We start from the raw sequence: 12,996 nt of genomic DNA on the forward strand, positions 1-12,996 counted from the left end.
GCTTCAAGCTCTTCATCGGCATTGATTTGGCTAAACAACGTACTACACACGGTATCCGCAGAATAGTCTGCAGGCCCAAGTAAATCATCTATAAATACATGAGCCCGTCCCGCCTACCTATCTCGATAGCTTTGTTAATGCTAATCAGCTCTTTGATGAAAATCGCTGTTCTTCGATTGCATTCCATCCCCTAATTATCTCCCTCGTTCAAGATGATATAGCCCCCTTTTACCAATGATTCGCTTGTAGTGAGGAGGAGAGAGAAAAGAGGAAGGCAAACGATTTTATTTTAATGCTCTTGAATGGAATACAGATAAGAAATTTGATCCATTATGGTAGCTTCATCAGCAGCAACAATGTGAACCAGATCCCTCATGAGTACTTGGTCGTGTATCCCCCCTTTTTGGTCTCTTCTCTCAAGGAACTACCTACCAGATCAACTAACAAGAACGAACTTCAGCTCTCCACCATTACAAGAGCGCTTTAATTGCAAATAGTATCAAAAAGGTACAACAGAGGTAAGTCAGAAAAATCAAGAGGACAAAAAGGGGCCACAGGGCTTGCCTTGAGCGTGATATACCGATCTTGCCGATTATCCCTCCTATAATGACTCCTCTCACCTAATTGATTCCAAGCTTACTTCACCTCAAATATCGCACCTGCTGTTCCAAATCCAGCGAGAACTTCACATTACACCCCTAGCACGTGACTGGGCCTACAGCCTAACTGTGTGTATTCCAACTCACTACTTCCTTCCCCAAAAGATATTGAAAAGAGACATCGCCCGTTGTTTATTTATTCAGCACATCAATCTCTAGTCGCATTCAACATCCCTAATTCGTTCATTGCACCTTCCCCAGAAAAAGATTGACGGTCTCGCGTCAGGTTCAACTCCCAACCCACCTTGTCCCTCGAGCAACTTCTTTCTTTCTCTCAACAAACCCCTTTGAGGCCAACCATAAATTCTCCTTCATAAGGTACTAAACTCATCGCTTACTTGGAAACCTCTTCAAAGCAACCACTCACTGCACTTCATAACTTCTCATGTAGGTTCATCTTCTCTCACACAAGAACCACTAGAAGCCGCGAAGCTAATCCGTCGTCTTAAAGCCGGTTCAGCTCACTATAACAACACCATACTGTTCATCATTCAGCTTCGACAGCCTTTGCTCATTTTCAAAGAGCAGGCTCACTCTCACATTCACAAACGCAAGACCAGCAGCAGATTGAAGCAGCCATCATGTCTTTCCTGTCCGCTGAGGAAAAGTTTGCTGAAATCCTCGTTTTCAAGCAGAGGATGAAGGAGCGTATCCCTCCCACCGTCTCGACTGCTTACCGCAAAACCCTCCATGAGACAATTGAGCACATGGTCGACACGCCCGACCACATCGACTGCAAGCTCAAGTGGCAGGTCATGTCCGACTATGTCTCCAATGTTGAGCCTCCTTCGCACTTCGTCATTGGCCTCAGTCTCGCCTTTGACTCGCTCGCGCTCGAGGGTGAAGCCCTAAAGTGCCAGAAGCAGTTCTACACCAATAACCCCTACTTGGCTCACCACTTGAACGAGTGGACTGTCCAGGGTCTCATCAACAACCACAACAAAAAGATCCACGCCGGCGACACCACCGGCGATTATGTACACAACACTGACGGTAGTCCCTGGAACCCCGAGGCCATCATCGTCAGCCACACTGCAAAGCGCCTAGCCTCTGCCGTTGAGGACCTCTCCTCTGGTCCATCTCCCAAGAGACGCCCCGCCCCAGAGGCTGACATGCGTACTACGTACTTTGAGAACAAGGAAACGCCCCGTCTCAATTTCCTGGTCAAGGCGCCAGAGATTCCCAGAGATTTGCGCCCCATCATCCCGGGTATGCCTGAAGTTCCCAAGAGCCCTCCTATTCCGAATACCATGACGCTTCCCCTCCTTGAGCCCATGAACCTCTCGCCCAGCCCCTTCAGGAACCCCATCCCGGGCTCAAAGATGGACAGTCCCATTGACAACGGCTCTCTCTTCAATAACCCGGCCCGCTTCCCCGTCGAGACCTACAACCTGGCCAGCCCCGACCGCCAGTCCTCCACCTGCATTGGCGATGGCGACTACGGCATGGTCTCGAACGGCTACAACCCCAGCGGCCCCTCCGACTTCTTCGACAACCGGGCGACCCCTTTCCCCGGCGGCCACTCTGGCGACCAGAACCACAACGAGACTTGGCCCGACGCCGTCCCTGAGGCGCCAAGCAATATCATCACTCCCCTCCCCGCCCGCATGCCCACCACAGCAGCAGCTCTCGCTCCTCCAGCCACCATTCAAGCCGCTGCTGCCCCCGCTGCTGCCCCCGCTGCTGCCCCTGCCCTCAGAATCCCAGGCGACAACGCCTCCAACCCCTGGATCGTCGCCGAGCACAACTCCGCCGAGAAGATTGCCCTCCTCGGCACCCGTATCGCCAAGCAGCACGCCAAAGCCGCCGACAAGATCAAGCACGCGGACGCACTGCGCAACGAGCACGCCGCGATGGCCAAGCCGCCTCTCTTCATCAACAACAACAACAACGCCCAACGTGTTGGCGGCGCCTACATCACTGCCGCAGACGGCGAGGCTCTCTGCAAGTTCGTCATGGACGCCCACGACTTTGAGGTCCGCGCCTACAAGCACTATAGCGAGGGCATCCAGGCCATGGTCGAGGCCTCGCGCCTTGAGAGAGAGCGCTACGACGAGTGCGCCGCTGCGGCGAACCAGCGTATCGAACGTCAGCAGATCGTGGTCACCGGTCTCGTCAACTTCGTCCGGAGAGAGCGCGAGTGGGCGCAGGGCTTCGACGCTGGTGATGGCGACGATGGCGGTGGGGCTTCCGCGCTTCCGCCTGCGCCCGGAACCCTCCGGGATCTCACCGCCAGGCTCACCCGCCAGCAGGAGGCTGCCAACTGGTCTTACCAGCAGGTCAAGCAGGCCCAGCAGCAGAATCGGCAGCAGTAATTGCAGCAGCACATGCTAGGGTTTCTAATGGGGCTGGGTAAAGGGGGGAGGATTTGGGTTCCCACTATCCTCAGGACCGCGATTCTGCTATCCAGATTTCCAATACTAATTACATGTACGAGCAAGGGAACGGAAGACGGGAACCTTTGTTTTTAGGAGTACCGTCGATACCCCTCAGCTTTTGCTTCTTTGGCATGTTTTTAAACCAGATATCCCTCAAGAATCCTCAAGGACTTTGGGGAACATGAATGAGCTCATGAAGATAGGGGGCAACGAGACACGCATCGAGATCAATGAAAAGCATGAATCAAAACAGAATGAAACTTCAAGTGATGGTCAATGAGCCATTCTATTATTATATTATAACAAGTGATAGTAGGTAGTAAGTACCTCGGGTAGAGATGTATCGATCGCTCTATCAGTATCTTTGGTGAAGCCCCTGAATTCCTCAACGCCGCTGTGATCCAGCTAAATGAGAGACCATATGAAAACAAAAGACATTAAAAGGGGAAAGAAGAAACCAATGAATAGCAACCTTTGGGTCTTGCCCCATCTCTCCAATTTTTTAACAACCCGCTCGCTTTCACTTGCCATGTCTAGCTGATAATGCATTACATATTAAAAACAACTACTGCCCCAGCTCATCTGGCAAACACGACGGGCTCGTGACGAGCAAGAGCTTGGTGCTGGCGCAGACGTTCAGAAGCGTACAGCAGAAACCGTCACCGCACTTTGTATTCGCCGACGAACCACAGGCAGTGCCGGCGGTGGCGGCCGTCTTGACGGTAGAAGCCGCAGCTTACGTCGCTGCAGGCCCCGAGGCGGCGGAAGTACCAGAACCGGATGGCGAATCTGTGATTTAATCTAATCAGCTAACCAATCTTATACGCTGAGGCCTAGCTGTATAATAGCTGGGTTTCCTCGATTTGGATTACTTACTACAGGTACCGTATCCAGTCTGGCAGCCGGTGCCGCAGAACGCGGAAGTACTGCCGCAGTATCCGTACGGCGAGCAGCAGTTGCCAAAGGCCGAGCCGACGCAGGAGGCTCCGCCGTTGGTGGCACCGCAGTTGCCGTTGAGCGAGACCTGAGCGTTGACGCCCGTGCCGGAGCACTTTCCGAAGCCGCTCTGGCAGCCCGTGTCGCAGTGGGCGGTGGTGTTGCCGCAGTAGTTGTAAGGCGAGCAGCAGTCACCAAAGTTGGAGCCTAGGCAGTTGAAGCCGGCCGTGCCGGCGCACTCGCCGTTGGTCGAGATCTTTGTATTGGTCGCGGCGGCGGCGTTGGCGGTAGTGCTGCCGCTGGCAACGACGACTGAGGAAGCGCTATTCGCGGCCGACGAACCTCCGGCGGCAGCGGAGCTGGAGGCGACGGTCGTGCCATTGCAGGTTCCGTAGCCTGGCTGGCAACCGGTGCCGCAGTGGGCGGGGGTGCTGCCGCAGTAGTTGTAAACCGAGCAGCAGTTGCCGAATGTGCTTCCCAAGCAAGATTGGCCAGCGGCGGCACCGCACTGGCCGCTGGTGGAGATGACAGAGGTGCTCGGGAGGACACCAGAGGACGAAGAGGTGGCACTGCCGCTGACAGAGGCCGAGCCAGAGCTGCTAGCACCAGTGGAAGAGCTGGAAGAGGACGTGCTGTTGCAGGTACCGAAAGCAGACTGGCAACCGACGCCGCAGTGGGCGGGGGTATTACCGCAGTAATTGTAGACTGAGCAGCAGTTGCCAAAGGTTGACCCGAAGCATTGCTTTCCGCTGGTGGCACCGCAGTCGCCGCCGGTGGAGACGGGCAGCGTTGAAGTGGAAGACGCCGCGGAGCTGGAGGCGGACGCCGTGCCGGTGCCTGAGGAAGAGCGAGTATTAGACGACGAAGAAGACGAGGATCCGGTACGGGTGGAAGAGCCGGAGCTGGAAGTACCGGAACGCGAGGAGCTGCTGCTGCCGGTACTGGTGCGCGAACTGGAGCTAGACGTGCCGGTGCGGGAAGAGCTGCCGCTGCTACTGGTACCAGTGCGCGAACTGGAGCTCGACGTGCCGCTGCGGGAAGAGCTGCCGCTGCTACTGGTACCAGTGCGCGAACTGGAGCTCGAGGTGCCAGTGCGGGAAGAGCTGCCGCTGCTGCTGGTCCCGGTGCGCGAGCTGGAGCTGGTGCTGGTGCCGTTGCGGGTGGTCGACAAAGAGGAAGATGTCCTACCTGAGGTGGCGCTACTCAAAGTGGAGTTGGCGGCACGGCTCGAGGAGTTGGCGCTGATGCTCGAAGTAGAATTGGCGACGGTGTTCAAAGCCGAACTTCCGCAAGTGCCGTACTTGGACTGGCAGCTCGTGCCGCAGTAGGCCGCGGTGCTTCCACAGTATCCGGCGCCGGAGCAGCAGTTTCCAAACGTGGAGCCCAGGCAGGTGTTGCCGGCGGCGGCACCGCAGGTAGCGTCGAGGGAGACGGGGAGGGTAGTGGAATTGGAGATGGCGGAGGATGTGGGCGAAAAAGAGGAAGTCGTGGTCGAGGTTAAAGACGAGCTGGTGGTGCTGGGACAGGCTGTTGGGCTGACGGCCGTGAAGTTGAAGTTGTAGCTGGGGACGTTGCCGCGGTACCAGTTCTCGGGAGGGTCACCCAGGCAAGTGCCAACGGTGACGGCGTTCCAGCCATTGGCAACGACGGAGTCGAGGATGTGGTTCGTAAGAGTCGTGGCAATCGTCTGGTGGATGTCGTGCTCGATGTGCAAGTAGCTGCCGTTGCAAGGCGTGCGAGCCAGCATGGCCTGGTCCCACAGGTTGATGCTGAACCCGATCTGGGTGGGGTCAGTATGGAGGTAACCCTGCGTGTCGAGATCGAAGTAGGTGATGTGATAACCCAGGTCGCTCATCTGCTGCTCGCACTCGGCTCCGCAGATGGAGTAAGGCGGACGCATATAGGTTGGGAAGAAGCCGAGGATATCCATGAAAGCGATCTCGTTGTATATCATTTGATTCTGGCGCTGGGCCAGCGTCAACTGGTCCAGATTCTCGTGTGACCACGTGTGGCTGGCAACCTGGTGACCTTCGGCAATCATTCGCTGGGAACTGTCAGATCAAGCAATCAAGAGCATGTGGGATTGCAAAGCTTACCGTGATGACATCGCTGTAATTGATGTTAATCATGCCCTTGCCAATATTGTTACCGGTGATGAAGAAAGTAGCGACGGCACTGTGAGCCTTGAAGGCATCCAACATGGCATTGGTGTAAATGTAAGGACCGTCATCGTACGTGATTGCGACATCACCCTGATTGACGCAGTCATAGATTCCAACACCACCGTAAGGGATGTTACCAAGCTGGGGTCTCGGAATGTTGGAGGTATCAGCACCAGTGGGCCTCTCATTGCCGTCACAAGCAGGACCGTAGTTGATCTGGCAATCAGGGGACGCGCAGTAGGCCTCGGATTGACCACACCATCTGATAATAAGTTAGTCGACCCGTCAATGCCATATACAAACAAGTAAATCCACATACCCGGAAGGTGAACAGCAGTATCCATCGGCACACCTGCCATAGGTCCCTCCGCACTGGGAGTTGTCTCCCAAAGGGATCGATGATGCCGACGGGGTCGATGATGCCTGGCGAGGACTCAGGCGCACGCCGTCCGCCCGTGGCTTGTTCGCTACCGTCGGCGGGTTCCAGGGCTCGAAAGCATAACGTCTCTGCCGCAGGTCGTCGACGCTGCGATGACGGGGCAAAACCATATTCGGGTGGGGGACATCGTTCTCGTCGTGAGCATGAGCTGCCTCTAGCCCTGCCAGGGTGGCTAGTACAACAGGAGTCCAACGCATGATGACTCTGTTGATACTGAAAATGAAATCACTCAGATACCGGTGATTAGGTTGATGTAAGTGGAAGACGATTATCAAAAAGACCGCCTTCGAGGAAACAAAATTCCAGAACACAACCTAAGAGATGAAAGAGTGCTCTTAGGCTTCTTTAGTAGGACACTGAAGCACCTTGATAGAGGGATGCCGAGAAGGAGAGCATGATGTAGAACTCGTGCGGTTCGCAGTATTATATACAGGAGACCGGAGAGGCGTTCATTTTGATGTCGCAGTAGAAAACGGCATCAGAGACATTCTCCGTAGCCAGATCTGGCGATGGCCGCAAAAAGACATACACCCCTCCTCTATTCGACTGGGAAGACCGACGAATACCACAATGGAAATTGGAGGATCGCGAGGCTAGTCGCGCGCAGGCTCTGCCGGGTCGGGAAAGTTAGCGTGGCGTCGAGGCCTCAAAGCTCGCGCCGTCCGGGGCGGATGGACGGGTGTAGAGAGAACCCATCAGAGCCCATCATCATGTAATGGAGAACGACATGACGCGCTTGTTCGTCGTTCTCACCCGCAAATCGTCCTAAACATAACCTATCCAGATGGGTCCATCCAATCTGGCGCCAACATACGTACCCCACCCTCTACCCATCGCGGCCGATAAAGATTTCGATGACAAGCCTATGAGTGAGACCATGCCGAAGACAGCGAAACCGAAGACCAGATGTGGGGGTTAGGGACGGATAGAGGTCATGATGGACCGATGTAGACTTGTAGAGAAGAGGCGAGGCGAGGCGAGGCGAAGGCGAGACTACACCATGAGAGCAACGCGGTCATGGCGGGGGCACCGGGGCACCGGGGCCAGGCGACAAGCCACCGGTTGCGACTTTGACGGACCGTCCAACAGATGGGGACGCCGTAGCAACGCCAGTGGCTGACCGAGACGCACCGACGGGACCACCAGTGCCACCCAACAGGGCTTCGAGTGATGGAAGAATGCCACGCTGCGGGCAAGCATCGTTGGACCCTTCTGGCTTGCACAGATCAGAGGAGGGGTTCGCATCCACTGACCGATCGAGGTGAAAACGCAGCCAGCAGATGAACAAGCCTGCCGCTCCTGGGAAAGTCGGGATAGTGCTTGCCCGACAGGGACGAGCTTGTGGTGTATGTAAGAGTAAGACAGTACCCGTTCCATCCCATCCCATCCCATCCCATCCCCCCAAGAATTTCAGGGTATCGAGGTCGAGAACGAACAATCCACGCTGGACCCTAGTCGAAGACGGCTCGTGCCTGGCAGTAGCGTCTTCGGATGACTGGATTCCTCCAAGCTCCAAGACACAAGATCGGAGAGAAAAATAGAATTCGACGGATGCGGACGTGTTCCCGGCCGATCCCATCATTCATTCCTCCTGCTGAGCCTCTCTCTCGCCCACTCTCTCTACTTCTAGTACTCTCTTTTTCTACAGTGTCTAGTGTAACACTCTCTCGCTCGTAAACCCTTGGCTTTCTCCGAGGAGAGAGCACTGCAACGTGGGAAAAGCTAGACCCTTGGCGTTGCTGCACCACGATGGTGAGCCCGTCCCCCTGACACACGGCCATCTTTCTTGGCCAGGTTTGGTGTCTCTCCTGTAATTTGGGCTCAGTGTCCATTGCGTATTGCGGTTTGACATTGCTTTCATTAACCTCCGAGCCATGTGGTCTTGGCACTGGCATTTTGCCTCTAATGCATTAGCCTCATGGAAAAAAAAAGGTTTGTCGCTACCTCAGGCACGCAGGTGAGGGTACCTTAGAGAGAGCACGGAAGCAGGGAATAAGCATACTTCAGGTCAGAACAGACGCAGACGATCCGGCAGCCTGGTATGGCTTGCTCGTCACACTCGAGCTTTGACGATCAAAAAGGAGAAACTACTGAATGTCAACTGAACTTTGCGCGCACTCAAGCGAACAAAGCCTTGCAGCTGTAGCATGCAGAAGATCAAATCAATCGTGCACATCCCACCACAGGCTCGTGGCTGGGCCAGATCGATCCGAAGCCGAAGTTTGCATCTCAAGGAATCCCCAGAATTGGGAACCAGCCAAGCCTGACTGAGCCACGAGTATGAAGAGTCATCGGCTGGTGCGTTGTGTGACATATCACTGTGGGCACTCGGATCGTGTGATGGACTGCTCGAATGCAGGTTTGTTTTGCTGATAAAGTGTCATTTAATTTCTGTCTTGTGCCCAACAGCATTCCACATCAGCTTCCTGATCTGCGCTGACGTGCCGACATTCCGGCTGCGACTTTGTTGGATAAGGTCGGGTACTTCGTAACTCCAGTACGCCCAACGCCACATCCTTTCCTCTCCGGAACTGGTATATCAAATCCACTATCGGACCATTCGTTATTCTTACAGGTGACGCCGCTTCAAAAGCGACCAGATCCTCCCCGCAGAGCTGTTTGCGGCATTCTCAATCATTGCCAAACGCCACAACCCGATGTCACGGGCTGTCATCAACCATCCTGGCCTCGGGCTTTGCCATCAACCTCCTTGTCGCCACATCAGCTCGAACGCCTTTCTTTCAGCGTTGTTTGTGACCACACCGAACTAGATGCTCAACGTCCTCGAATTATGAGGCTCGGCATGCCGAGAGCCGATTGTTGATTGTCAGTTCGGGTTGCCGAGACCCGTTAGGGAACCGGGTACGCTTTGGTGGTGTACGCCAATCTTCTCATCGGTCGACAACCCCAAGCTTAGGCGTTCCGAGCCTTTTCGGCAGCCTTTGCCTGCGCCTCAGCAGCCATCGCCTTCGCTTTCGCATCGGCATCATCGTCACCTGTCGAAGTGTTGCCGTCTTCGTTGAGGGGCTTGTCAATGTCTGCCTCGGTGACTTTCGATTTTTGCTCCGACTTTTGGCGCTCTTCTTCCGCCTTTCTTTGCTTTTCATCTTCAGCTTCCTTCTTCAGGCGTTCTTTCTCTTCTTCTTGCTTCTTAGCCTCTTCGATGGCCTTTTCTTTCTCGCTGTCCGTTGGGCCCATGCCGCCTTCTTTGTTGTCGCCATCGCAGCGCTCGCGCTCCAATTTCATATCCATAATCAAGCTGAGTTCGGGGCAGTAGTCAAAAATCTTTTTCCGTTGACTGGCGTTCTTCCACACTTTGTCCGAAATGCCCTGGCCACCATCCTTGATATGGTAACCCATGGGCTTCTCCATGTAGACGTCTTCCACTGCCAAAACACCCTTTTTTCCGTGGGCTACCTTTTCGCCCTGCATGACCCAAAGTCGCTTCCCGTACCACTCGTCTTCGGCTTCAGTGTCATTGTATCTTTCCTGGAATTGCAACACTCTCTTGATGGACGAGACTCGTCGGAGAGAAAGGCCGCCGTTGCCCGAGAAGCGATCATCAGGGGTTCTGTGGATGGGGGTTAGCAAGGGAGGGAGGCCTTGGAGGAAAACCTGAAGGCAAGACATACTTGGGTGCGCCAGCCCAACTCCAGTCCAGCCAATCGTTGAGGCTGGTTGGTGAGTTGGAGCAGAGAATGCTGTCGGATTCGAACTTGAGAATCCATTCCACGCCAGGGAGAAACTCTTCGTAAAAGCGAAGATCAGTCAGGAGGCGAAAGACGTGTTCCTTGGTGTCAATCTCCCAGGGCTCAGGGAGGACCATCAAGTCGAGCTTGCCAATGACCTGCTGGTGCTTGATGCCGTAGCTCCGGGCGACGCTGACTACGCTCTTGTTGGAGCCGATGAACAGGAATCTCCAGTCTGGAGGCACCACCGAGGTCATGTGCAACAGCTGAGGTACGAGGTGCGAAATAGGTCGCGGCTCGATGATCAATGCTAATTTGGACGCGTTGTAATTGGATCTCGGGTCTTTGCTGAGGTCAGGTTTCCAATCAACCTTGATCTTGGGAATCTTCTGGCGGGCCTCGTCCAATCTCGACTTAAACTCGGCCTTGATCATGGGCTTGTAGCTCGGCAGGAGATGAGCAAACCACCATCTGCAAACGCGATTAGCATGTCATTCATAGGCAAAGGGTCAGGTAGGATTGCGACTTGGGGGACGAACGTGATGGCCAGCGACGCAATTAGCAGGAGCCGGGTCTTGGTGATGGCGAAGACGCCGGAAGAACCGTTTGTGGCACCCATGTCGCTGAGATGTCAACGTCTGAGATGTCAACGTCCAGGAACGGCGCAGCAAGAGCACGGCGCAAACGAGAGAATGGGACGGAGGCAGGGACGGTATCGCTTTGGTGGGTTAAAATCGATTGCAAAAGGTCGAGGCAATTAGAAGCTGGAAAATCGGAAAGTCTCTCTGGCTTGACGGAAAGTTGCTGGTCAGAGGCGCGTCATGTCGAGCACGTGTTGAAACCGCCGAGACTGAATGCCAATATGGACTTGGTTTCGTGTTGTGAACAGGCTGAACTCTTGGGAACGATTCAGCTTTCCAAGGGCGTAGACGCGGAGGAATTCTCAGCGACTTTAGACTCGGCCGGCGCGGTTGGTCCTGGAGTTTGCGTTGCGTGCAGTCGGCAGCAAGAGACAAGTGTCATCCGCAGTCCAAGGGAGAGGGAAAAGCGAAAAGGGAAATACGAGGGACTCGCAAGTCGCTCAATAATCCAGAGGTAGAGAGGACGGCGAAGTTTGTTAGATGACGAATCGCGTCTGCAGGCGGCGGGTACTCACTGGCTGGGGGGTGGGGGCTGGAGTCGGATGTCACCGAAATCCCACTCGTTCTGCTGGGTGCAGGGTCTTGGAGCGGGTGCCGGGAAAGAGGGGGGAAACCTGTCTTCAATCAACCGATCCCAATGTCGATAGGCCGTCGACCGCCCGCTAGCTGGAGCAAAGTGAGAGTGAGAGAAAGAGTGTGTGTGAGAGGCTTGGCGGAAGATGTGGGAGGAAGTGGGGCCTAAGGTCGAGGAGAAGGTAGGTGCTTACCTTACAGGCTTGCACAGTAGGTAGCCCCCCAGAGTTGGAACGGCACCCACACCGGAACATCCAGCACATGGGCGCAGGGAGACGACGGAGAGTGCGAGTAGCGGGTTGGTACTCAAATGTATCCGTACCTTCCCATTGCACTTCGATATTCACTTTCCTTTTCCTTCCTTCTTTTGGTGCCGTCGGACGTCGTCGTGGAGGCATGCAGGGAAGGGTTCCTCCCGCTCAGGTAGCCCCACATTGCGCGGGTTCCTCCCTTCGTTACCTACAATCGTAGGTAGGAGTTCACAACCTGGGAGTGTTCCTTCCCTCACTGCGACTCGGTCTCGTCTTCCGGCTGAGATGCGTTGTCGTCTCGAGCAAGACAAGGTTCCAACTTCCAAGTGCATTACGGCCATCAACCCAACATCTTGTATCAAATTTCGACTGCATCCCAGCAATGGCTTGTTTCTCTCCCTCGAGAAGAGATTCGTCTCGTGTTGCACCGGTTCGCCAATCTTGCCTCCATTCGCCCAAACTCCTGCAGTGCTGTGAACCATCATTACTCGACAACTGAACCTCCATCTTCTATCAGCGCACGGCGTCCTCACAACTCCAGATGACGTTCGAACGGCGGCTCGTCAGCAACAAGGCCGTTTCCAAGCGCCAGGCTGTCAGCCTTTTTCATTTGCGCGGCAGCGGACGTGCTCTCCGCTCAACCCTGCGTTGACGAGCAGATTGCGCAGGCGGCATGACTGGATCCGCGCTACTGGAAGCTACTGGAAAAAAGAAGGCCGAGGCGAGAAGGTGAGCACGAAGTTTCTTCTCCTAGGAAGAGGTGAACCCTTTTTTTTTCCTTTTTTTTTTTTTTTTTTTTTTTAAAAGTGGTGAGTCGCCGCGATATAGATTATTAGACTCTCATCTGCGCCCGCCCCGCCCGTTGCATTCCTCGCGTGCTGCAACAATAATGCGACTGCACAAGACAACTGTGTCGGGTGGAATCTGATAGTCGAACCTTGGAAACGAAGCCTATTTTATTCGCTTCGCTCCTTGCTTGGACTTGCCTCGTCCAAGTAGGCCCTGGGATGCCCAGCAGGGACCATACACCGAGCCTTGCATTGGGCTGTGCCGCTACAGACTTGAGATGTTCGGGAAAGCTTCCATGTTTGTCGGCAATACAGGCTGACACGGCCTCGTTCACACTTGCGTGCGGTGAAGCAGCAGGAAGCAGCTCGCTTGCCCACCACCTTTCACCGACTCGTCTATTCCTACGTCGTGCATGTGATGAACATGTTGATGGTGGCGGATTAAGCAGACAGCCACCAGTGTCACGGTGCATACGTCCC

The 12,996-nt window shown here is 54.8% G+C and overlaps 3 protein-coding genes across 3 annotated transcripts; 1 reads left to right on the forward strand and 2 right to left on the reverse strand.

Moving 5' to 3' along the window:
* Positions 1–1,240: 1,240 nt before the first annotated feature.
* On the forward strand, positions 1,241–2,974 carry CORC01_05998 (uncharacterized protein; the record flags this gene model as incomplete). The annotated part of the gene is made up of 1 exon (XM_022617640.1): positions 1,241–2,974. The coding sequence occupies one exon, from the start codon at positions 1,241–1,243 to the stop codon at positions 2,972–2,974; it is 1,734 nt and encodes a 577-aa protein (XP_022475881.1).
* Positions 2,975–3,773: 799 nt separating this feature from the next.
* Positions 3,774–6,771, reverse strand: CORC01_05999 (chitin binding protein; the record flags this gene model as incomplete). The annotated part of the gene is made up of 4 exons (XM_022617641.1): positions 3,774–3,826; positions 3,914–6,017; positions 6,070–6,397; positions 6,455–6,771. 4 exons carry the CDS (start codon positions 6,769–6,771, stop codon positions 3,774–3,776), a joined length of 2,802 nt encoding a protein of 933 aa, XP_022475882.1.
* A 2,716-nt stretch (positions 6,772–9,487) lies between these two features.
* Positions 9,488–10,882, reverse strand: CORC01_06000 (uncharacterized protein; the record flags this gene model as incomplete). Its single annotated transcript, XM_022617642.1, has 3 exons — positions 9,488–10,145; positions 10,207–10,734; positions 10,803–10,882. 3 exons carry the CDS (start codon positions 10,880–10,882, stop codon positions 9,488–9,490), a joined length of 1,266 nt encoding a protein of 421 aa, XP_022475883.1.
* Positions 10,883–12,996: the final 2,114 nt, after the last annotated feature.

The sequence above is a fragment of the Colletotrichum orchidophilum genome (assembly GCF_001831195.1).
Source record: "Colletotrichum orchidophilum strain IMI 309357 chromosome Unknown Scaffold_43.1, whole genome shotgun sequence".
NCBI classification, from domain to species: domain Eukaryota; kingdom Fungi; phylum Ascomycota; class Sordariomycetes; order Glomerellales; family Glomerellaceae; genus Colletotrichum; species Colletotrichum orchidophilum.